Genomic DNA, 26,692 nt, shown 5'->3' on the forward strand with positions numbered 1-26,692 from the left:
TTTTCCCAATCAGCTTTTTCGCTGCTTCCCCTTTTGTGACTGTCACTGTGCCAGTCACACAATATAGGAAAGCAGTGAGGCAGCAGTAGCGCATCAGAAGAGCTCTGTGTCAGAAAGAGCAGATTGTTTTACCTTTGTGGTGACTCGAGGAAGAGTGCAGAGTTGCTTGTATAGCTGGTACTGTTTTCAACTCTGCCTGGTCAGAGGGCTGGGCACAAGGAAAGCACTGAGTCAGGGCAGCGACTGAGGCATATCAGGCTTTGTTGTGAAGCCTGTCACTGTAAGAGAACTAGTGCAGAGGCTCACACTCAGTGCAGCAATGTCTCTGGATTCACCACACACACACACACACACACACAGACACACTCATTAGCATGGCACTGGCACAGTCAGTGGGCATTATGGAACCACTGCAAAATATTAAATCATTTAATCATCACATCCCCAGTGTCAGCGCAGGTAAAGGAAATGTTTCGAAAATTGGGCATGTTGGTAGTGCCACTTTGAGATGCCATCGAGGGCTCGTGTCACTCTTGATAGTGCAATCTTTTGGAGCCTTTGGGGTGTTCTTTCCACATTTGCTCTCTTCTTAGTCTGTAATACATGCATTTGGAAAAAAGTTAAAAAAAAAAAAAAAGACAAAAGTTTCACTACCAGAGCACTGAACCTGTTCTATATTTCTTTCTTTGCTCCAACAATTTCAGCCTGGTTCTCCCACCCTGTTGTATAGTTGATTATACTGAGGTGGTTTGTCCTGAAAAACCCCCATTCAGAGGAAGAACTACTGACACAAGACAAAAGATGCTCAAGAGAAACCATTTCCTGTACTGAATGCCATCAGAAGTTAAAAGTATTAGGAGGGAATAGAGATGTGAATCGTGTGATCGATCGTCTTAACGATCGATTTCGGCTGGGAGGGGGAGGGAATCGGATCGTCGCAGTTTGGGTTTTTTAAATATCGTGTAAATCGTGTAAATCGTGTAAATCGAAAACCGGCACACTAAAACATCCCTAAAACCCACCCCGACCCTTTAAAATAAATCCCCCACCCTCCCGAACCCCCCCAAAATGCCTTAAATTACCTGGGGTCCAGAGGAAGGGTCCCGGTGTGATCTTTTACTCTCGGACCTCCGTGCGTTGTAGAAACAAAATGGCGCCGGCGCTACCTTTGACCTGTCATATGACAGGCCGGCGCCATTTTGTTTTTTTGTCCCCCGACGTCAGGAGCGTAGGAGATCGCTCCTGGACCCCTGCTGGACCCCCAGGGACTTTTGGCCAGCTTGGGGGGGGCCTCCTGACCCCCACAAGATTTGCCAAAAGTCCAGCGGGGGTCCGGAACGACCTCCTGCAGTCAAATCGTTTTTCCGTATGGAAAAATGATTCGCGGTAGGAGATCGCTCCCGGACCCCCGCTGGACCCCCAGGGACTTTTGGCCAGCTTGGGGGGGCCTCCTGACCCCCACAAGACTTGCCAAAAGTCCAGCGGGGGTCCGGAACGACCTCCTGCAGTCAAATCGTTTTTCCGTACGGAAAAACGATTCGCGGTAGGAGATCGCTCCCGGACCCCCGCTGGACCCCCAGGGACTTTTGGCCAGCTTGGGGGGGCCTCCTGACCCCCACAAGACTTGCTAAAAGTCCAGCGGGCGTCCGGAACGACCTCCTGCAGTCAAATCGTTTTTCCGTACGGAAAAACGATTCGCAGTAGGAGATCGCTCCCGGACCCCCGCTGGACCCCCAGGGACTTTTGGCCAGCTTGGGGGGGCCTCCTGACCCTCACAAGACTTGCCAAAAGTCCAGCGGGGGTCCGGAACGACCTCCTGCAGTCAAATCGTTTTTCCGTACGGAAAAACGATTCGCGGTAGGAGATCGCTCCCGGACCCCCGCTGGACCCCCAGGGACTTTTGGCCAGCTTGGGGGGCCTCCTGACCCCCACAAGACTTGCCAAAAGTCCAGCGGGGGTCCGGAATGACCTCCTGCAGTCAAATCGTTTTTCCGTACGGAAAAACGATTCGCGGTAGGAGATCGCTCCCGGACCCCCGCTGGACCCCCAGGGACTTTTGGCCAGCTTGGGGGGGCCTCCTGACCCCCACAAGACTTGCCAAAAGTCCAGCGGGGGTCCGGAACGACCTCCTGCAGTCGAATCGTGTTGCTGAATGGCCGGCACCATTTTGCGCAAAATGGCGCCGGCCATTCGGCAACACGATTCGACTGCAGGAGGTCGTTCCGGACCCCCGCTGGACTTTTGGCAAGTCTTGTGGGGGTCAGGAGGCCCCCCCCAAGCTGGCCAAAAGTCCCTGGGGTTCCAGTGGGGGTCCGGGAGCGATCTCCTGCGCTCCTGACGTTGGGGGACAAAAAAACAAAATGGCGCCGGCCTGTCATATGACAGGTCAAAGGTAGCGCCGGCGCCATTTTGTTTCTACAACGCACGGAGGTCCGAGGTCCGAGAGTAAAAGATCACACCGGGACCGTTCCTCTGGACCCCAGGTAATTTAAGGCATTTTGGGGGGGTTCGGGAGGGTGGGGGATTTATTTTAAAGGGTCGGGGTGGGTTTTAGGGTTGTTTTAGTGTGCCGGTTTTCCCGCCCTCCCCCTTCCCCTCCCCCTTCCCCCGATTTACGATTTTTTGACGATAAATCGGGGGAATTGTTATTGTATCGCGGCTCTAACGATTTTTGACGATTTAAAATATATCGGACGATATTTTAAATCGTCAAAAAACAATTCACATCCCTAGGAGGGAATGCATGCAAAACCACTACATCAGGAAGTGCAACAGCCAGAGTTCAGGTAAAGGATATGGGAAGGCTTTTTGTCCAAAAAAAATCCCTCTTTCTGAAGGAAAAAATACTGGCCCAAGGCAAGGATAACCTTTCGATATTCTGAATGTGATAGCACTTAGCGTAGTGCAAGATGTTTAATGTAGAACCAGAAAATCAAGAAATGGAACAGGCTACAGGCAGCTAAATGATATGGGAAACGGTTTCTAAATAAAGCAGCCCTCACCATTTTCCAGAAAAACACAACATAATCATTAGAGAAACCCTTTCCAGCAACTGAAGATGATATCCTTTATATTTGGAAAGCCCATTTTACAAGAAAATCTAAATTCCATTCTGCCCTTTGAAGGCCCTTCTGCCTACTCAGCCTGGCTTCCGTGCCCAGAGTTCTCTTTGCCACTGTGCCTTGCTGTCGTACCCCTCACCTAACATCTTGCCCGTCTGGAGGGGTGGGGTGGGGCTGTTCTGTACCTCTCATGGTGCTCTAGAGTCTTGAAACCACTCTTTGTGCAGCTTGGCCTCCTTATCAGTGCCTGCCTTGTAGGTATTTCTGCCCATTTTTCTGCTTCACTCCCCCTACGTGTTGCCTTAGGATGCTAATGTCACTTTGCATGCCAATTTGCCAGTGCCACTTCAGATGCCATCAAGGGCTTATGTCACTCTTGCTGGTGCTCTCTTTTGGAGCCTTCCCACTTTTCTGCTTCTTTGCTCCTCTCACAGTGACCTGGTAAAATCCTGCCAATATTGGTACCCCATTTGCCCCTTTATGGAGCCGTAGGCTCTTCATGCCACTTTTGGTGCCACTGTCCAGTCCCTTCAGTCTTTCTAGGTACCTTGGAGTTCTTAACCCTTCTGTTGATTCCTTCCCACAAGTTTTGAGACAATTGATTAGAAAACCCCCTATTCTGGAACCCAATATAGGTTGTGAATTACCTGTAATGCTTCCCCCATTGACTTTAATGGCAAACAAAAATAAATCAAACTAAAAAAAATATATTTTTTTTTCATTTTGAAACTAAAGCAATGAATTGGGGTCCCCATGATGAAACAAAATTTGAAATCAATTTTTTTTCCTGCTGCCCACGCCTAAAACGAGCTTGTACCCTAGCTCTCCAGGGAAACGGAAAGCTGCCCTCATAAATCGGCATGCTGTTTGCACACAATTAATGTTGCATCCTGTTTTGCAATAGGGGAGTGCCGAAGCAAAATTTTCTTTGAGCTCTTTTTCATTCCTTTTTGGTTTTGTTTCATTTTATTTTGTTTTGTTTCCATTCAATTCGGTTTGACATGCATAAAGTTGTACTTATGCATGTAAAGTCGTACTTTAAGCATATAAGTGCAATGTTATGCATTAAAAATTTTATGCACAGACAGTAAAGGAAATAAATGAGAGGACTGCACATCCCTATTTTGCAACAGGTACATTCATGCACATTTATTTAGCAGCATATTGAAACCCAATTTATGTAGGCATCTTGTGCTTCCAAATGAAATTCTTTTGTGTATGCTTAAAATTATACATTTAACTGTGCAGTTAGGTACAATACTAAAACTTTACTGCTAAAGGGTTAATCTGTTTAGAATCTCCCCGGTCAAATTAGCTTACGCAGACAAAACAAGAAAAAAAGAAAATCCAAATGGGTAGTTTGTGAGTGTCAGTTCAGTATCTGGGATGCACCACCTGCCAACTATTCTGTTAACAGATGAACTGCGGACAGAAACATCAGAACAAAGCCCAAAAACATTTGTTCCATTTTGTGTCTTTGAACAGAAAAAAAATAAACAAGACCAGGCACATAATCTACCGAACTGGCACTTCAGCGTGAAATCCCAGACTAAATTCAAACTGTAGAATAACAAGTTTCTTTCTTCTTCTTTTCAAGTTTCAGTATTCTGGTTCCTGCCTTTCAATAAAAAGAAATATTTAGAAAGCTAGGAAACCGTAAACAGAACTGAAGTTCTGTTTAAAAGTAGCCTATAGCCTTCCATCTGCACTCCACCAATACTGTAATGGCAATGCCCTTAGCCGACCTGCATTATGACAGCTCTGTGCCAATACTGCCTGCTCCTAGCAAAACTGTATGCCCACGCTGATTGCTAGTTTAATTTACACCTTAGCATTCAATAGCTCTTAAGTGTTTTCCCTGGGGACTCATTCATACTCTTGCACAACTTTTGAAAGGCAAAGCTTTCTACAGCTTTATCAGACTACAGGGGGCAATTTACAAGCACTTTTGTACCAGGGGTCTCTGCACCAGCTTTTAAAGGGAAAATGCAGGCGTGTTCTCACTTTGAAAACTGCTTGCTTTTTCTGCAGGTATTTTTCTTCTTTTTCATACCAAAACCATGCCCGTTGTCTTCTCACCCGACCTCAGGGAAGCCCCTTCACTACGAGGCACACATGCTGCAGAACTGCTTTTACCTGCATACAGAACAGGGTTTATGCGGATAGAATGGGGTTTTTTTTAGCCACAGAAATGAGCTTGAACATTGCACTTGTACAGCCTGGGGTGGAATTGGACAGGGACAGGACTTATGTGCACACATTTTTTACTTTAAAAAAGGATGCAAGCAAATTCTCTTGGCAAAACAAGGGGCACCACACAGCAGGTGTGCGCGGAGGAGCTGTGGCCTTGCCTGGAGTTCCCAGGTGTGAAGCAGTGAAAGAAAATCTTTTCTGCAAGTGGCAAAAGGATAACCAGGGAACTTCTGACCACCTAAACCAAGTGGGAGCCTTTGTCTTTGGCCAGCCGTGCCAGACCGTGAGCACTTAGGGAAATTTCAAGACAAATTCTATATTTTTTCCTTCTGGCTAAATAAAAAAAGGCCTGTGAGGGAAGGTTTTGTGCTAACAGCGAGAAGGCTTAAGTTGAACAAGGATCGCATCTTCATCCTTGATTTGGAAAAACGTTTTTTAAAGAACTGTAAGCTGTTTTATCTTTTTTCCCCATATTGTTGAAACATCTGCTGGGTATTTTCTGAAACTGTGCCATTATTTCAGTAAACTTATTTTCTGGTTTGCAACACACTTTTTTTCTGGAGTGGACTGTTTATTTTTTGGACTTTGGTGTGGTCAGTGTAACACTCCTGGTGGCCAAGCAGACGTATTCCTGCTCTGTCCTACAGAACCCGTACTCCCTCACCTTGTGTGAGTGGCTCTGTGCTCTCCAGGGCTGGGAAGGTAGCCCCCTCCCCCAGCACAGGGTTGCATCTGTCTAATAAGATTGAGATGAATGCATCACAAGGTAGCTTTTTCCATTAACAAAGGAACTCAGAAAACAATGGGAGTCATGATATGAAACAGAAAAGAGGGAGACACTGAGGAAATGTGAGGGAAATGTGTCTGACTTGTCAATGATTTGAGCTGAGATACTCATTTTAAATTTTTCTCAGACTTGCTGCTTGAAATCCTGGATTAATACTGCTCTCTAAATTCTGATATTAGGTGATTCATATATAGTGTATTTAATCTGTATAGCAGTTAAATCTGCCTTTTGTAAATGCACATTAGCCTTAGGGTCCCACCCTCACTACCAAATTAGGGTTGCCAGCTCTGGATCCAGACTGGCTCCAGTAGCATAACTCCAGCTCCAGAGTGGATCATGGAGCCAAGAGAGACTCTCAGCTCCATCTCTAAACTGCTCCTGAAACCCATGCTCCAGTTCTGGAGCAGCTCCAAACTGCTGCACCAGTGCTGGCTGCTTGTACCAGGCTCTGGCTCTGAAGCCACAGGGGGGAAAAAAACGTCAAAAAAAAAGGTTCTCTTATAAGATTAATAATATTTTCTAACTGATGTTACTGGATAATAAATATTCCATGGTAATTATGCATTTCAGTGAAAAAATATAACATATGGAAGCTGTTTATTAAACCTGAATTGTTTTATTTGCATATCTAACAAATCAACTACTATAGCATAATGAATATGTAATGGATACTTTGATACCTTACTAATAAGTAAGTTTCCCTTTTTGACCAGCACTAAGAGACTTAACATTGTTTTGTTTTTTTTCAGACCATCGCTAGAAGTTCCCTTCTCCCAAGACTGGGATTGGTCAGCTTGGCCCTATATATTGGGACTGAGCATGTGCAGAGGGCAAAGGTTTTGGAGCTGGATTGGTGCTGTGAGGAAAAGGTTTTTGGTGGAGGTCCCTGGCTAGGCTACTCTGGCCTGGAGAAGAGAGGGGACGGACGGATGTGCTGGAGAGACTTATTTTGGTAAAAAGAAGTTTCTTTTAGTTTTTGGACTTGAAAGAGAGCCTGGGTGCTGTGCCTGCCCTATGCCCAGCTGACGTGGGGTGGCTTTTGTATCTGGCTGAAGCAAGGTTTTTGAGAGAAGAAGTCTGGATGCATTTTGGGAAGTTTTGGGACTTTGCTATCTAAGGTCCAGAAATTGTAGACTGTGAGAGAGACTGAGACCTGGCCTTTTTGCCAGGAGCCCACTTTTCAGTCACTTTCAGGAATTAATGGCTCAGAGAACATCAACAGGCACAGTCATTTTTGTGGTGTTACTTTCTGGAAGATTCATGGATTTTGTGAATTGGACTGTAGAGTTTCTTTTTGTTACAGTAAATTTTATTTGTACACCACCTCCAGTGTCCTGCCTGTTTTTATCCTGAAGAAATGTAGAATCCTTGTGAGCAGACAGACAGTAGCACTAATTGTGAGAGAGTGAAGAGACTGAAGGTGGATCCTTCGTTCATCTGCCTGCCTTGGACCCAGGAGGTAAAGCCTCTCCACCATCTAGAAAATCCATGCCCTGGGATTGAAAGGACTGGTGCCCGACTACTCTGACTTGCTGTTGGCCCTACACCAATTCAGCCATAACATCGAAGTAGTGGAGCTACAAATAGCGCTGGGAAAGTGATATATTTCTCTTTTAAACAAATAATTGGCATAGAAACTCCATTTGTATGACATTCATTGCATACTAAAAAAAACTAAAACAAACTTCCTAAACAAAAATTTGTGTTGTATTTGGCGGTCCGCGGGTCAGGCCCGCGGACTGCCACACTTAGCACCCTCTGATGCCAGGGAAGGCCCACTAATAGATGCTCAGCAGGCCAGCGTGCTAAGCTTGCTTCTGATGCTGCTGCTTCCTCTGATGCTGGGGAAGGCCCCTGAATGGAAGCGCGGCAGGCCGCCATGCTCAAGCCTGCCTCCAACACCACTGCCCCCCTGGGGTCCTCCTACAGTGCACGCGCACCTGACCGCATTCCTCTTAAAGGGCCCAGAAGTGGGAAAAGGCCAATGGCACCCAATGAAGACATTACCAAGAGGAACCTACAAAAGGCCAATCCGGCAGCTCCTCCTTGCCTTGTCCATAGGCCGACTACTGGATAACAGAACAAGTTGCTTCAGCGTTCCCGGTCTTTGTTCCTGTGTCCCTGCTCTTCATTCCTATGTTCCTGGTCTTCGTTCCTCTGCCCCTACCCTGGCTTCTAAGTTCCTGGTCTTTCTCTTCATCTGTGGTCAGTCTTCAGTTCTTTGTCAGGTCTTCATCTTGTGGACAATATTCAGTTCTTCAGTGTCTTCTGTGCCATCGCCTGCCCATGACTGAATGCAGTCTTCCCTGGACCCTGGCTTGTCACTCGACCATCTCCACGGACATCCAGCTAGTCTGCAGATGCCCCCGCCTAAGACCTGCCAGTCCCAGCACCCGAGGGCTCAACCTAAGGAGAACAAAGGTACAGGTGAAGCTCCAGTTGGGCCTCTGTCACAGCCAGCTTCACCAGTCGATGGTGGGGACCTGCAGGGCTCCTCCCTACAGGTTGCACCAACTCCATCTCTGTCCAGGGGTCCAAGCCCACAACAAAGTGCCGAGGCCATGGATTTGGCAGATGCCACTGCTCTCCAGGCCATTCCAGATCTTGCGCACAGGCTCCAAGAACAGCAGTGGTTTCTGAAACTCCTGCAACTTCCATTGAGCGACTCACCATTCGACTGGATGCAGCCTCAGCTTCGGCTGCATCTGCACCTGTACAGCCATCAGCTGCACCATCTGCATCTGTAGCGTCTAGGGTTTCCAACTGGTTCCAGATTTTCAGGATAGGTTGATCCTGTCCTTGTTTTATTCCATTGTATGCAAGAACTTGTAGTTTTCTTTTTCTTAAGGAATGCATAGGTAAATCAGAACTACAAGTCTCTGATTGCCATGCGGTAAAACCAGGACTGGATCAAATATCCTGAAAATATGGAGCCAGCTGGCAACCCTAGCATCATCAAGTCACCCCATTCCATATCTCCCAGTTCCACCCCGGTATGCCAAGGATCCAAAACAGTGCCGTGGATTTTTAAACTAATGGTTTATGCACTTCAAGCAGCTGTCTTCCCTGACAACGTCGTGAAGGCTACCTTCATACTCTCCCTTCTGGATGACAAGGCCCTGGCCTGGGCATCTCCCTTATGGGAGCATTCCAATCCTCTCCTCATGAATCTACAGTGCTTCATCTCCCACTTTCAAGAGGATCTTCAACGAGCCCAGTCAGTTGGTCACTAAGGGCTCTTACTTCCTGCATCTGTGCCAGGATACCCAGCCTTTAGTGGAGTATGCCATAGAGTTTTGGACCTTGGCCACAGAATTCAATTAGATGGAGGATGCCTCCATAGCATATTTCAGGAGGACCTGTCCTCCAGGATTAAGGACGAACTGACAGCATGAGAATTACCGAAGTCTATGGAGGGACTTATAGACCTGGCAGGGAGGATAGACCATCGTCTACAATGGGTTAGGGAACTCTGCCCTCCTCATTGTGCCATCATGCTGGCTCATTTCCAGCAGCTGCTATATCACTAGCTCCTGCTCTGCTGTCCTCTGCACACTCGGATGAACCCATGCAGCTCGGCCACAGCCAACTTGTATGCGAGAAGAGACTCCGCCGCCACTAGCTAGGGCTGTGCCTGTATTGTGCAGGCACAAGTTACCTGCTTGCCCAATGTCTGATCAAGCCAGGAAACTTCAGAGCTTAGGATCTGGTGGGATAATGATCCTAGACTTCACTTTTCCTGCTCCCCAATTGACCCTTCCGGTGACAATCACCATGGTCAATCAGGATTTCTTCACCCTAGCACTGGTGGAATCCAGTACTGGGAGAAACTTCATGAGTGAAGGAATTGATAGATCAGCTACAGATTCCCACTGTTCAAAGGAAGTCTCCTCTAATTATCTCCTCCATCTACGGGGATCCTTTGCCTGGCCAGATCACCCTTGCCATAGCACCTTTGACCTTACGCACTGGCCTGCTCCATAAGGAACAGATAATGTTCCACGTCTTCACCCAAGCTATCCACCCAATCATGCTGGGACTTCCCTGGCACAGAAGCATTCCCACAGTTTGACTGGGCCATGCTGCAGCTCGCTCACTGGGGCCAGCAATACCATAACTCATGCCTAGAACACGTGGAACCTCTGCTCCGTCTAGTACTGACCACTGCATTCTCGGGCCTTCCTCTTCAGTATAACGATTATGAGGACGTGTTTTCCAAATGGAAAGCCAAGAGCCTACCGCCCCATCAGTCATATGATTGTGGAACTGAACTACTCCTCAACACCAAACTTCCACTGGGCAGAGTCTATCCTTTGACTCTCCCTGAGACCCGAGCGATGTTGGAGTACATCTGGGGGATTTTAGAGCAGGGTTTCATCTGACCATCTTCATCACTGGCGGGTGCCGGAATCATCTTTGTGGCCAAAAAGGATGGGTCACTCAGGCCCTGTATTGACTACCATGAATTAAACTCTATCACTAAAAAAGATTAATATCTTTACCATTAATCTCTGAACTCTTTGTCCGGCTCAAAGGGACTAGGATGTTTACAAAATTTGACCTCTGAAGAGCCTACAATTTGATCCAGATTAAACCTGGTGATGAATGGAAGACAGTATTCAATACATGTTATGGACATTATAAATATTTAGTGATACCATTCAAGCTCTGTAACACTCCAGATGTCTTCCAAAAAAATGATGAATACAATCTTCCAGGATCTACTCTGTCTGCATCTTCGTATTCCTTGATGACATTCTTATATTTACTAAAGACCTCAGCTCCCACCACTGAGACATACATTTAGTTCTACAGTGACTGTGAGAAAACAACTTATACGCTAAACTTGAGAAATGCCTGTTTGAAAAAGAGAGTCTACCCTTCCTGGGGTATATCGTATCCACGGAGGGATTTCATATGAAACTCAAGAAAATTAAAAGCATCCAAAACTGACCATGTCCAGTAGGATTGTGAACCCTACGAAGGTTTCTGGGCTTCACTTCATTGCAAATTACTCAGCTATTGCAGCACTGTTGACTGCCCTCACTCATAAGGGAGTTAACCCGAAGGACTGGCCTCCCGAAGCTGTATCAGCCTTTCAAGAACTAAAGGATGCCTTCTTGAAGGAATCCTGCCTTCACCACCCAGACCCTACATGCCCATTCATCCTGGAGTGGATGCCTCCACCCTGGACATAAGGGCCTTACTAAACCAGTATTTGACTAAGGGGGTCCTCCATCCCTGCTGTTCTTCTGGCAGTCAAGCTAGCACTAGAAGAGTGGCAACAATGGCTAGAAGGTACTCACGGACCACAAAAATCTGTAACACCTTCATCATGCCCAATGACAAAATGCACGGCAGGCTCGTTGGTCCCTGTTCTTCTCATGTTTTGATTTTGAACTGAGGTATTGTCCAGCTCTCAAAAATCTCCAAGCAGATGCCCTCTCATGTTCCTTTCTGGCAGAGGACACCCTAGAGCCCCTCGGAAACATCATTGACCCAGCCAGGATCCTCCTAAAGGCTTCCATGACCATCCCTCCAGGGAGAACAGTCATTCTCACTTAACTCTATGGAAAGGTACTGAAATGGGCCCATGACTCCCGTGTCACAGGTCATCCTGGATGGGCCCAAACCCTTGCTTGCGCTGCTCCAACAATACTATTTGTGGCCTCAAATGAAACAAGATGTTAAAGCCTATGTGGATTCTTGCCCCACCTGCACACAACAGAAGATTCTGTTGGGCCAAACCTGGGGGCTGTTACAACTGTTGCCAGCTACCAGGGAACCCTGAACCCACTTGTCCACTGACTTTATAGTGGATCTTCCCCTCTCACATGGTACTATCGTAATCTGGGTACTTACTGACCACTTCTTAAAGATGGCTCACTTCATTCCACTCCCAAGTCTCCCTTCTTTGCATCAATATACTTTCCGTTCATTCTGCAAAGGAGAAGAGAATCTTTCCACACTCTCTTCTTCAGGACTGCTATCAGAGAGGTCATAGATACTTGCAGATGTTCAGGGTCTCCAAGATCAATAGGCAAACCTTTTATCACGGCTTTTTTTTTGCTCAGTGTCAAAAAGGTAATGTTTAAAAGTAGGTCTAGAAGGGAAGATATTTGGCAATACATATCAGTCTCAAAGCTTGGCAATCTTGTTGAGAGTTGACTGAAGACAATCTTTCATTTTTAGGCCACATTCAGATTTGGTGTCATGTTTTCCAAGAATTCCGTGAATCTCTGCTGGAGGGACCGTGAGTGCAGTTTGGTACTGTGCACCAAAAAGAGATGTGGTGGCTTCTTGGAATGGTTTGAGTATTTCACACACCTCTTCTAGAAGCATCTTATCTTCAGCAATAATATTTAGCGCTGGCCTTGTTAATTTCACAGCTGCAATTTCCAATTGTTCTGCTTCCTGGACCTCTTTTTCAAGCATTGGCAAGCTTGAATTCTATCTTGTAACAGAGTATCTTGGAATTGTATTTAGTTCAGATCCAGTTTCAGAATGGTACACATTAACTAACATAGGCATCTTAAAAAGGCTACTTAGTGCTCAGCATTTTCCAAGCACCACAGATATTTCTTCCACAAATGAAACTTGCTTTCCCTATGCAGAAAAAAATACTTGTTGTGGGCGGAGGTGTAAGCTATGTGCCAAACAAGGACAACTCTTCAAATTGAAGCTACTGCAGGCACATTCTACTGTCAGTGTTAGCACAGACCACTTATATTTTTTTTTTACGCTGAAGAAATCCAGCATATTTTGCATAGAAGTCGCAATGTTTTTTTTCCAGTATGGGACTCATCAACAAGAATGCAACCAATGCACTTTGCTTTCAGCTTCCATTCTTGATCAATAAAATGCTTCCACACATCCTCCCAATCCCCATACATGCTTAAGAAATCAACAGGTCATCGAGACCTGTTGCGTTCGTGACTGCTTTCGCCCTCGCTCCACCCTCTCTACCTGTGTGGCGACTCCCCCCGTGCCTGATGGATGGCTTGATGCCGCGATGTCTCTTTGCCGCTTCTCCCTGGCGTCTCCAGGCCGGCTCGACGCTGCAGATCCGCCATGTTCCTGATGATGTAGGGCGCGCGCTCCAAAGTATGTACCAGCAAGGGCACAAACTCCAGGGGCGTCCCCCTGTATTGACGTCATCCGCTTCCAACATAAAAGGTCTTTACTTTTGCTAACAGATCGAGTTAGCAAGGACTCCGATTGGACTAGCTTCGGCTGTCCAAAGACTACTCTGCACCCAAAGGATTGTTTGCGGGATTTCCTTCAGACCCGCTTCACTCTTGCAGCATTGCCTCTCCGGACCTACCAGGGGTACCCGCTCCTCAGGGGCCTCATTCTCTTTCTATATTTCAGATTACAGAAGGGAACCGGTACTCGTTCCTCGAGGGCCCATGTTCCTAAACTCTCTGAAGACTCTCCATTGCCTGGAAGCGATCGCAAGAGACGGACATTGTGAGTTATTATTTCAGACTACAGATAGGAACCGGTACTCGCTCCTCGAGGGTCTATGTTCCTGAATACTCTGAAGATTCTCCTTGTCCAGAAGCTATTGCATGTACAGACATTTGTGAGTTACTATTTCAGATGGTATATAGGAACCAGCACTCGCTCCTCAAGGGCCTATGTTCCTGAACACTCTGAAGATTCTCTATTGATTAAGAAGCTACTCCAGATACAGATTATTGTGAGTGACCACCACGCTCTCAGAGCTTTCCCTGGAACCAGGTACTCGCTCCTCGAGGGCCTAACCCTTTCCAGCTACTGAGCTATCTCAAGACCTTATGTGAGTTATCATCTAGTACTGGCTAGGTATATCTGCATACCCTGTCTATTCACTATCTACAGTCTCTTTGCAGCTCAGCAACCTGGGAATCGCAGTTCCAGTATCTGAGGGACTTCAGCCCTGCCGGGCATACCAGCTCACTACTGCCACCTCTGTCTCTGTGTCTGTCTCCATACTCCAGCCTAGCCAGTGGTCCCTCTCGGGACTTCCTCCTGGGGGTGCTGTCATCTGCCATCGGCCCAAGGATTCACTTATTTACTTTCTGTCCAGCTGTGCACCATCTCCAGTACTCTGCTGGTACAGATTGTCAACTCTGCAGTCTACATCATAACATATTGCCATTCCTTAGCAGACTCATAGGAGGCAGCTCACTACAGATTGCTACTCCTCCCCTTTGGGGAAGGGATTCTATCAGACTGCTATTCTCTCTGCTAGCTCCTCCCATCCGCAAAGCAGATCCTACAACAGATTGCTACTCCGCCTACAGAGTGCATCAGTTTGCTAACTCCTCCCTTTACAGTATCCAGCAGCAGATCTACAACAGATTGCCAACCCTCTAGCAGTATTCTAACAGATTGCTAACTCCTCCCTTTACAGGAGTAACCCGCTAGCAGAATTATAACAAGATCTTCCTGGTTCTTCAGCCTGAACTCCCCCCCACTTCACCCAGACCTCCCACCCTGCCAGTCCTACCCAAAAAACACATCTGATCTCGCTTATGCCAGATAATTAGCAGATGTAAAATTATGAGAGTTAAGTTACCAAAAGTATGCATGTAAGTTTCTTTTAAAATAGCAACTGATTGCCATAACTGTTGACCCCACCCCTTTTTTTACAGACATATGTGCATGCAAAACCTAAAGTACGCATGTAGTTTTGATATTTGTAAAATAGCGATTACACGAGTACGGGCTACTTGGGCACATATTTGCTCATTTTTACGTGCGTAGCTTTTTAAAAATTATCTCCTTAGATTGTAAGCCCTCTGGGACAAGGAAATACTTACAGTACCTGAATGTAACTCTCCTTGATCTACCAATGAAAAGGTGTGAGCTAAATAAATACCGAAATCCCACATTCTTGGGTAATAAATTGCCTTGAAATACATTGAGTGAACCTTGAATTAATTGAGCACATCATATATAGTAACCCATCTTGGAGGGGGCCCCAACCAATTGCATGAATGTAAGGAGAGGCAGCAGCTCAAAAGGTTTGCTCAGCCCCGCACTAACTGATCCACTGCTAACATTGTACCTATCATTTGTAGATGACTCGAAGCTTTACAACTCCTATAATCATCTGATAGCAGAACAACTCTGATTAGCGAAGAGCTTCTCAGAAGACATCAGAATGGCATCTGGCCTGGACAAATATTCTGACAACTTTCCTTAAAGAAGAACTAAGGAAAACTTAAAACATCTCTCTGAAGACTAACACTAACTAACCTGAGGAAGACGATGTATATAAATATCTAGGTGTAGATGAAGGTGCAACAATCCAACACAAGTCACTGAAAGAAACTCTTAATTTACTGAAACAAAGAATTCTTTATGGAACGAATTTTAAAAGCATTGCTCACGCTAAAAAGCCCATATATGCGAATATATGTGTGCCACGCACAAGTGATGCATATTTTAAACACCGGAAGTTACGTGCATATATATGCATGCATGAGTAACAAAAAAGGACGGAGTTAGGGGTAGGGCATGGGCATTCCGGAGCGGGGCCAACTGTTACATGGGTAACTCCATATTTTAAAAATGGATGTCGTAGCGCGTGGCAGCTTGTTAACCAATTAAACTGTGGTTCCTGATGAGCAGCAAGCCTGCAGATCTCGTGTTTTGGGGCTTACCTGACAGAGTAAGGGGCCCGGGTCAACTGGGGCTCATGCAGGATGAAGAACCACAGGGGTATGGATGACCTCGAGATTGACTGGACAAACTGGTGGATTAATCTGAAGAACTGGGATTGTCCCTCATGGTACATATGTTAAAATCCACGTTAAAGCCATCAATTTCTTAAGGAAGATACGCAACGCAGGTTTGCTCAAGTATCGACTTAAAATTAGGAGGATAGTTATGTGTGCTGGGCATATTTTAAATCTAATACATGTAAATGCTCTCATGATTTAAAATTCCAGCATTATCTCCGCTCATGCGTCCATACCTACATGTTCAGGTGCCCACATGCTTGTCTTAAAATTAGCCTGTTAGTCTTTCCACCATGGCCTCTTGTTCCCTCAATGCCCCTTTTATCCCTCAGTTGTCTCTGTCCAACCGACTCTCTCAGAGCCTTCCTTCAAATTCTCCTTTTGCCTGCCTTGTCAGTGTTTTGCATCTGACTTGTCAGTGCTTATGCTTTTTCCTATTTTCTTCATCTGTATCCTCTTTCTAATTTTTGAAAGATGTTCTTTTGGCTATAAAAGCTTCTTCCACCTCACCTTTTAACCATGCCGACAATCATTTGGCCTTCCTTTCATGTTTTAGAATGCATGGAATACGTATGGTCTGGGCTTCCAGGATGGTATTTTTTAAAAATGTCCACATCTGATGTAAATTATTAACCTTTGAAGCTATGCCTTTAGTTTTTTCCTATTCTCCTCACTTTATCATTGTCTCTCTTTTGAAAGTTAAATGCTAAAGTAGTAGATCTTTTTAATTTGATCACATTGTCACTATTGCCAAGTGGCCCCTCTCTCATTATTTCTTGAATCAAGCCCTGTGTTCTACAAAGGATTAGGTTTAAAATAGCTCCCCCTCTCATCTGTTCTTGAGCTGCTCTATGAAGCAGTCATTTATTTCATCTAGCAACTTTACCCTCCTAGCGTGTACTGATGTGACATTTAGCTAGTCAATACTAGAGTAATTGAAATCTTCTATTATTACTGTGTTGCCAGGTTTCAACCTAGCTTTCATGATTTTCGGTGGGAGGAAATAAAATAAAAATAACAGTTTCTCTTCTGTAAGAAATAATGAGATCTACAGTATAAAGAAAAAAAAAGAGGTTCAAAAGATGTATTCCTACCCTGAGCAGAAAGAAATATATAAGATATGTCATACTGGGTCCATCAAGCCCAGAATCCTGTGTCCAAAAGTGGCCAATCTAAGTCACAAATACCTGGCAAGTACCAAAATAATAAATAGATACCAAGCTACTATTCCTTATTGATTAATAGCAGTTTATGGACTTCTCCTCTAGGAACTTATCCAAACCTTTTTTAAACCCAGTTACAATAACTGCCATAACCACATCCTCTGGCAATGAATTACAAAGCTTAACTATGCATTGAATAAAAATAATTTTCTCCAATTTGTTTTAAATGTACTACTTGCTAACTTCATGGAGTGCCCCCTAGTCCTTCTTTTATATGAGAGAGTAGATAACCGATTTACATTAGCCTATTCAATTAACCATTCATGATTTTGAAGACTTCTATCACATTCCCCCCTCAGCTGTCTCTTCTCCAAGCAGAACAGCCCTAACGTCTTAAGGCTTTCTTCATAGGGCAGCCATTCCATGCCTCTTATCATTTTAGTCGCTCTTCTCTGTACTTTCTCCAGTGCATCTACATCTTTCTTGAGATGTGGCATTCAGAAATGCACACAGTATTCAAAGTGTGGTCTCACCATGGAGCAATACAGAGGCATTATGTGATTTTCCGTTTTATTTGCCATTCCCTTCCTTATAATTCCTAACATTCTGTTTCCTTTTTTGACTGCTGCAGAATACTGAACCGATGATTTCAATATTATCCACTACCCTAGATCTCTTTCCTGGGTGGTAACTCCTAATAGGAAACAACATCGTGTAACTACAGCAAGGGTCATTTTTCCCTATATGCATCACTTTGCACTTGTTCACGTTAAATTTCATCTGCCATTTGGAAGCCCAGTCTTCCAGTCTCAAAAGGTCCTCCTGCAATTTATCACAATCTGCATGAGATTTAACTACTCTGCATAATTTTGTGTCATCTGCAAATCTGATCACCTCACTCATCATACCCCTTTCCAGATCATTTATAAATATATTAAAAGGCACCAGTCAAAATGCAGATCACTGAGGCACTCCACTGTTTACTTTTTTCCATTGTGAAACAGACCATTTAATCCTGCTTTCTGTTTCCTGTCTTTGCAATCCACAATATGACATTGCCTCTTATCCCATGACTTTTTAGTTTTCTTAGAAGCTTCTCATGAGGGACTTTGTTGAACGCCTTCTGAAAATCCAAATACACCACATCTACCAGTTCAGTCACCTTTATCCACATGTTTATTCACCCCTCATATAAATGTAGGAGATTTGTGAGGTAAGAGTTCCCTTGGGTAAATCCATGCTGGCTGTGTCCCATTAAAACATGTCTATCTAAATGTTTTCTGAGTTTATTCTTTATAACAGTTTAAATGATATTTCCCGGCAATGAAGTCAGGCTCATCAGTCTATAGTTTCCCTGATCACCCCTGGAGCCTTTTTTAAATATTGGGCTTACATTGGCCACCTTCCAGTCTTCAGGTACATCAGATGATTTTAATGATATTTTACAAATTATTTATAATAGGTCTGAGATTTCATTTTTTAGTTCTTTCAGAACCCTGGGGTCCAGGTGATTTACTACTCTTCAGTTTGTCAATCTGGCCTACCACATCTTCCAAGTACACCATGATTTGATTCAGTTCATCTGAATCAACACCCTTGAAAACCATCTCCAGAACGGATATCTCCCCAACATCCTCTTCAGTAAACACCAAAGCAAAGAATTTGTTTAGTCTCTCTTTGATGGCCTTATTTTCCCTAAGTGCCCCTTTAACCCCTCAATCATCTAATGGTCCAGCTGACTTCATTGCAGGCTTTCTGCTTCATATATATTTTTAAAAGGTTTTATTATTTTGCCTCTATGGCCAACCTCTTTTCAAATTCTGTCTTAGCCTGTCTTATCAATGTCTTACAGCATTGGAGGTTCAGGGAGATGAATAAATACCATATAAAGGGGCTGATGTAGTAAGACCCGTGCTGAAATCTGAGCTGATTTTTCTGCATGGATTTTTTTTGGCACACATGGCAGCGCAGGATGTAATAAGGGCCGCGTATGTTAATTAGATATGCGTATAAAATCCACATACACCAAACACACACACCTTAACATGCACAGTAACACGTGCTAATGGCCCTATGTAGTAAATCGGGCAGACATCTATCGCCATGTGAACACCCACGATTTATTCTCGGAGAAAAAGCCTTTTTCGAAGAAAATAGTGTTCTGGAAGTTGATGTGAAGGTGGGTAGAGCAATATCTAACCCCCTTCATAATTGGACTCCAACCGCCAGCAAAAGCACTAAATGCAGATCAGTAATTCTGCCTTATTAAGAAGCTGCCTTCTCTCTACCAGTTTCGTCTACTGCTTAGCTGACTTGCAAAAGCATCAAAAAACCAGTATCCACTCCTGCCTGACCCAGGCACTATAACACACATTAACCCGCACTAACCCGCTCTCCCTGCAGGTGCAGCTCCCTGCATTGCCTGTGAATAATCGCCTCCTTTGCATGCCATTAATAGCATGCACTCGTGCAGAAAAAAACGTGGGTTAGTAAGCGCGTTTGTGTGTGCTATTTTTCCCCGCGCACAAAACCCTTATTCCATACCCGTATAGGGCTTTGCATGGGAAAACGCGCATACAAATGGGGGTATATGCACACACAAACCTGCGGCAGTTTCGGCGCACCTTATTACATCGACCCCATAATGTGGCTAAATGCTGAGCAGAGTAATTAAATGTCTAGTAGGCTGGATCAGGGGTGGAACAGAGGACATCAATGAAACGTCAATGATGGAAACACTTGCTGCATCCTCCATATTTATTTTTCCTTGCTGTTTATTTAATAATTATTATTTAAGAACTGTATTACTCACCATAATTGCCAAAACATTCTAGGAGAAATACATTAATGAAATATTATCAATAAAAGCAATAAAACTTGCTGTGCCGAATAAGTATTTGCTTTCAGAAAATTGGGCAGAAAACTGGCTGAATACCTCAAGAAAATCTGATATTCAGTGAGGATTCCCCAAGTAGAGGCACAAATTGCAACAATGAATCAAACCCTATTTTACTTTTTTGGAAACCTTATATCTTACTAACTGTAAGAGCTAGACTAACGTTCTACCTCTCTATGGTAAATGTCCTCTAATTACAGCTGGCAAAATATGGTGGTTGGAGTTTTGTTGTCGTACAAAAATTTGAGAAATGTACTTTATTTTCCTCCTCTCCCCCTCCCAAAAATAAAATGCTAAAGTCCCAGCATCATATTCCAGATTTTGTCAAATTCCATCATATTTTGTCACACACATGGATCTGAAATGAGAGACTGTTTGCTCTACATCAAAAACTGTCCAACAATGATATCCTAAATATATTTGGAAATCCATCATTTGCATTTTCATAAGTAGTGCTCTGCGCTGAGGTTTTTAGATTCATGGAATATAACATGTTAAAATAAAAAATAAAATAAAGAAATGGGCTATTATTTAGTCAACAAAGATCTGGGAAATTGACAGCTCTTTTTGCCAGTGGTTGGAGAAAACTTTGCACATTCATTTCCAAACAGATGTTATATGGAAAACTGTAATTATTTTTCTATAGAATTGTTCGGGAGTAATAATATGCTTACAATAATGTGCCTACAGAGGCTTATGTAATAAAGATTAGTGTGAAATTTAAGGGTCTTTTCAGTACAATAAAAATAGTGTGCTATGCATGTTGGTGGCAATAAAGCTTTTGCACAGCTAAACAGGTGATTTATCTGCATAAAAATGGGGTTTTCCCTGACCCCCACTGCACACTTTTACCCACATATAAAAGTGGTCGGGGCAGTCTGGGGGAATGAAAGTACATACACAAATTTCATCTTTGAATCTTGGCGTGCACTTCCTTGCATGGTTCAAAGCACAACATTCAGGCACCTGCAGGGGAGGATGGTGGAAGCGCTGAAGGAACTGCAAGGCTCCGTTCCTCATCCACCTGTTTTTATAATAGAAGCGGGAGACGAGAGGGGGAGCAGAGAGGAGGTGAGTGATTGAACTTGGGATTGTGGGGGTCAGGGAGAGATAGGGAAGGGTGAATGAACAGCAGAAGGGAAGGGAAGTGAGAAGTGAATGAACTGGGGATCATTGGGAGAGGGAGGGAGTGAATGAGACTGGGATGGCCTTGGTGTGTGTGTGGGGAGGGGGGGGGGGGGGGAAGAAGGAACTAGGGACTGCCTGGGGAGAGGAAGTGAATGAAACAAGAGATCACCATGGGGGACACAGGGAGGGAGTGAATGAACCAGAAATCACCATGGTAGGAGGGAGGGAGTTTATGAAATGAAGATCACCATAGGGAAGAGGATAAGGGAACGAATGAACTGGGGTTCATAAGGTGGGGGAGGGAGGGAGTCAGGCAGAGTAGGGGGAAGAACCAGGGTGAGTCAGGGGTGGGTTGGGGGAGAAGGAGGGAGAAGGAGGGAGAAGGAGGGAACCGTGATTTGTGAGGAGTTTGAGGGGGAACTAGGGCAGGGGTTATTGAACTAGGACTTGTGATGGGAGTGGGAGAGGGAGAGGGAGGAGTGAATGAGGGAGAGTTAGGGAATGTGGAGAAGGGAAGTATAAGAGGAAGAGTGAGGAAATAAAAGGGGCTTTGGAAGGGGGGATAAGGGAAATAGATGTTGGTTGGGGATGTGATTGGGGGAGCATGTGGTTTCCTTCCTTCTTTACCTCACCCCAATCTTTTCTCCTTCTCTTCCACCCCATCCCTAGTTCTCCTGCTTTCCTCATCATCTCAATCTTCCCTCCTTCTCTTCTACTCCCATCCCCAATACTCTTCCTTCCCACCTCCCCACTACCGAGTACTCTTCCTTCCCGTTCCCCTCACTCCCTCCTCTCCTCTCATTCCCTTTTCTTATCCTCCATGTCTCTCTTTTCCTAGATCCTTTATCACTCAGTCCCTACTGCCTAAGATTCCTTCTTCATTTTCTACCTCTATGATCTCCTCTCTTCCCATTCTGATTCCTTTCACTCCTTCCTTCCTAGCCCCAATCATTAAGATCCCCTTTCTTCTAACAAAGAACCAAATAAATTAACTGGACACAAAAATGTCAGAAAAGGACTTTATTTTTATAAATTAGAAAATATATTACAATATTTCTAATATATGCAAAATTATGCAAATTTTCCACATAATTGTCACAAAATCTTGAAAAATGTGCCGCAGGAAACCAGGGGCTCTCACTAAAGCTTACCCTAGAAATGGAATATTCCAACCATATAGGGCTGTCAGTCCTCCTAGTGATTTGTCCCAACAATGGAATTTTTTACCCATTACTATGGGCACTCTCTATGACTCACCTAGCAATGGAAATTTCTAAGGGTACACACAGCACTTCCTGTGACTCACCTAGCAGAGGAACCACCTAACTCCATCCATGATTATCACTGCCAGCTGTGAATTTCTCCAGCATCCGAATGTCCTAACTCCCCTTATAAGTGTCAACACTCCTACAGGCCGATGCAATACCGTGTGCTGCGGCCAACGCACAGCTCAACACGTGACTAGAAGCATGTCCATAACCCCCAATGCAAAACGGGGGTTAGCACTTCCAAAACACACGTCCAATCGAGCGCATAGCTAATAGCACTCATTACATGTAAATTAATTTTGATGAAGCTATTACCCCCCCCAAAAAAATGTATGCCTGACGCACACATTTTTACTCTCGACACTTGCCCCGGAATAGGTGTTAATTCTTAAGGAGCCCCAAAAGTTTACAGAAAAGTAGTTCCACTGACTTAATATCGTGACAATATCATGACAATATTAAGTCGGAGGAACTGAAAAAGAAGAACTGTAAAAAAAATTTTTTTTAAAGTGTACCTGCGGTCAGGTTAGGAAAACAGATGCTCAATTAATGAGTGTCCATTTTCTTAACTCGTGGCCATGCACAGGTTAGGGCAACAGACGCTTGTAAAGCTGAGTGTCCGTTTCCTAACCCGCTGACAGCCACCTCTCCTGGGCGCCCGATACCAAGGAGGTGCTGGGAACGCAAAATTTTCCCGAGAACACCTCCTTTTTCCAATTTAAATATTAAATATTAAATTGGGCGGCCGGGAGAAGTGGATCAGCGCCCATTTAACACGTACCGAAACTGCATCGGCCTGCTAGTGACTCACCCAGCAATGCAGCTCCCCAGCACCAGACGTGGACGTCAGCCAGCAGGACCAGCTATGGAACTTCCTAACTGCCCGCACAGTTGCCAGCACTCCTTGCCCAGCAGCATTGGGATTTCCCAACTGCAGACTTGGCTGGCAGTACTTCCTACCACTCATCAGCAATGGAACTTCCTAACTCCGCACAGATCTCCGCCAGTTCACCCCGTGATGAGACTCCCTTCCGCTCAGTCTGAGAAAAAGATTCTGAGTTTTAATATGGGGAAAACTTAGCAAGATTGATCCTTATTCTGGAATTTCCTCTCTTTTGCTCCTGCTTTTTCCTCTTATGTCTCTTTCTTATAGCAATTCTTAAATGAGCATTTCAATAATTACGAAATCAATAATAGTAGATCATTCTATGTGTCATTAACAAGTCTTCATATCAAAGTAAGCACATGGTTTGTAGTTTTTTTTCTATGGTTATCTTTTAAGGATAATTAACAACTCACCCCATCCTTCCTGCTCTGAGGTATTCACATTAGTGTGCAAAAAACATAGATAGCGTTGCAAAAGAGGACTGCTGTCGAGTACAAGCCTTTCTAGCAAAAACACATTGCAATATGGAAAATGATACTTTATAAAAAAAAAAAAAAAGTTGCCTAGCTAGTGGCACTGTATTTGGGAGTTTTCATGATTCTCTGGCATGGATCAGAACTTGTCATTATGCTGTCTCAGAATCAAATATATAAGTAAGACGAATGCGTTTCACTGCAAATAAAACTTTGTCTGACAATCTTACCTTGGAAAAACTGAAATTTTCTGCTCACAGATGGCAGAGTCCTGTTCAGTCCCAAGATGCGATCCAGGTGGAAAGCAAATACTTCGCTCATATCCAGAGGTCTCCCGATGCGTGCACACTGCCCTTGGCAGGCTGATGCTGCCGACTTTCCACGGATCGCCTGCACCAAGGATGAGTTCCTGGATGGCTCGGAGCCGCTTTCAAAGAGGATCAGACCTCCGTGATGGAAGGGGGTCTGTTTAATTCCTGCTATCTTACTGTCCGCCAACAAGTGCATGGCCCCGATGTCCTCTTTACTAAACCAAGGAGGGGCGCTTTCACTGTATATTCTGATATTGCTGTCACGGTCGGTGGACTTCCCCTCGTCTTTCAGGTTCGCTGGCAAACCTTTGGCCCCCAGTTTCCAGGTTTGGCTCTCCGTTGCGCCCCCCGACGTCTGCTTCGCTTGCCTTTCAAAGCCCCGGACGGGCGGCACCTGCTTTTTCCTCCTCTTCGGCCTCACCGTGCCCCTGATGTGGGCCGGCTTGATGCGCTTGGACCGCAGGGTGATGTACACCACGTTGGGTTGCAGGGGGGCGGTCGTGCCGCCGGCGGCGCCTGCCTCCCCGGCGAGCTCGGCGTCGGCGAGAAGGAGCTCGTCCAGCGAGATGCCCGGCGCCTCCGTCTCGGCGCCCCGGAGCCTGCGGTAGCTGGCCTGCCTGGCTCCCCCGTGCTCCCCGGGCGCAGCGTGACCCACCCGGCTGACGAGGAAAAGCAGGTAGACTGCGCCGGCGGCGCCCAGCAGTGCATTCCTCCTGTTCTTCGGGCGCCTCCTGCCCCAGGCCCTCAGCCCCCAGGCGCAGAGAGCGAGGAGGCAGCAGTTGAGGAGGCGGCCCGGCGGAGCCGCTGAGGTCATTGCTCCCGTGGCGGAGCAGCATGCCGAGCGGAGCCGGGCCCAGGCATGACTTCCAACTGCCCCGGGGCTGCTCGTCTTGGAAGAAAAAGCAAAGTCCCTCCCGGCGTGTCACATGGAGGTGACCGCGCGGTGCAAGCCCCGTGCAACGCTCTTATCAGCCAGCGCCGGCCCAAGTGATTTCTTTTCAGAGAATGAATGGAGGCAACTGTGTAAACAAAGCTTCGGTGGCCACCGTCCAGGATGTCGCATTCCTCCCGGGACTGTCAATGAGAAGGGAACGGAGAGATCATAACAGTGTTTTTATTTAGTCCCCCCATGTTGCTAATAACAATAATAAAGTTCGAACAGAAGCGAGTTAAAAGATACTGCATGAGTACGCGTTGCACCTCGCTGTGCTAGGACGTAACACACCTTAAGCAAGCAGTCCTGTTCATTGTGCATCCCATGCGCAAACTAGAAATCCAAATATAAAACAACTTTTCCCACGCCCTTCATCCCGGTATCGTTCCAATGTGAGAATTGGATAGTGGTGGACCTTCCCCTCTCCAGGATTCTCTATTATAGCGAACAGAATTCAGTGTAACCATATAACCCTCCCATGAAATTACTATTAGGACCGTCCATACAGCTCAGTGGCCATGCTGTCCTCCCCAGCATCATACCTGAGCTAGGTGTTTCGCTCCCAGGGTCGGCTTGGGGCTGGGGATGCTAAGGACTAGGAGGCAGTGTTCGTAGTTTGGGGGGAGGGGAGAATTGTGGTCATTTCCTGTGAATGACCCCTAGTGGCTGGTCACAGGGTTCATGCTTGCAAGGTTCCAGAAGGAGCCCTGGGGTATGGCGTCTGGCCCGGGACTGTCACTGCAAAGACCAAACTAGTTAAGCTTGAAGGGCGAAGGGGGGAGGTTCCAATTGTGCTGGAAATACAAAGAAGCAGGAGGAAAACTGCCAGGTATTAAAAAGTAAAGACTTTTAATCTAGCAACTGAGCACAATAAGAATATTTTTTTTTTTTTACTGAAACAAGATTTTAAAATCCCAGACAAGGTTTGTCTTTAACATAGTTCATCTGTCTGCCTTCCATATTACGTTAAAAACAGATCCTGTGGAGATAAATTTATTCTTCCACAAACCTGCACAACTAAGAAGGCAACTTTTGCTTTCAAAAGTGGGGCAAAGCCTTCCCATCCCAGAGCACTGGAATACTTCCAAACTTGGAAACATGGGACAGTTCAGCCCCTGAAAATTAAATCATCACTTCTTAATTATGGGATACCATGATCTGTGGGACGGACCGCTTAGTCTGTCATGTAACACTTGCAAGCACATCTTGGTGACACAGCTCATAAAAACCAGTTTCAGAATCCCTGAGCTCTCCCTGTCCCCGACCCCCTAAAGCAGAGTAGCATGTTTTCTGAATCATCTTACCTGTTCAGACTCCCCATTCTCTCCTTTGGCATGAGTATGCTGATGTGCCCTGTGCCGATGCAAGAAATGCTGGAAAACTTCAAGTACTTATGGTCCATCCAGCCCAGCTTGCAAAGCTCCATGCGCTAGGCTAGGGCATTCTCCGGCACAGTCTGGTATGCTGCATATCCTTCTGTGGAAGCTTTCACATCAGAGTTGCTACAGGCTACAGACAAACTTGTACTAATTTCAAGCCAATTCTGTTTTGAAATGTGGGGACAAACATGCCCAGTGCAACGTACACTACAGCTGTTCAAGTATGCATACTCTCCCTTCCAAACTCCTGAGGGCCCTCTGGTGTTTATCATGCAAATATACATTTTTAAAAAATCGTTTCCCTGCATATTTAAAGGAACACAAACTCTATTAACCATGGAAAATGTCAGAGGTTTGAAACTATACCTAGGCTCCTATTTTGATATAAAGTGTTAAAATAAGACAATAAGGCACTTAAGACAATGTTTTAACATAGGCACTTATAGACTTAACCAGAGTGGAGGGGTAGCCAAGTGATTAG

At 45.2% G+C, this 26,692-nt stretch overlaps 1 protein-coding gene across 2 annotated transcripts in view; it reads right to left on the bottom strand.

The window, feature by feature from the left end:
- Window positions 1–26,439, bottom strand: part of GASK1B (golgi associated kinase 1B) — a 90,684-nt gene extending 64,245 nt beyond the window's left edge. Inside the window, exons 1-2 of one of the 2 annotated variants that reach the window (XM_029615976.1) lie at window positions 26,137–26,439; window positions 23,818–24,972 (exon numbers count right to left, since the gene is read on the bottom strand). In XM_029615976.1, the coding sequence (XP_029471836.1) occupies window positions 23,818–24,712 (895 nt within the window). In that variant the 5' untranslated portion in view covers window positions 24,713–24,972; window positions 26,137–26,439. Of the gene's footprint in view, window positions 1–23,817; window positions 24,973–25,374; window positions 25,515–26,136 lie in introns of those variants that run through there. The other variant, XM_029616059.1, reaches the window with a different exon arrangement.
- Between the last annotated feature and the right edge of the window lie 253 nt (window positions 26,440–26,692).

The sequence above is a fragment of the Rhinatrema bivittatum genome, chromosome 1 (genome assembly GCF_901001135.1).
Source record: "Rhinatrema bivittatum chromosome 1, aRhiBiv1.1, whole genome shotgun sequence".
Classification (NCBI taxonomy): Eukaryota; Metazoa; Chordata; class Amphibia; order Gymnophiona; family Rhinatrematidae; genus Rhinatrema; species Rhinatrema bivittatum.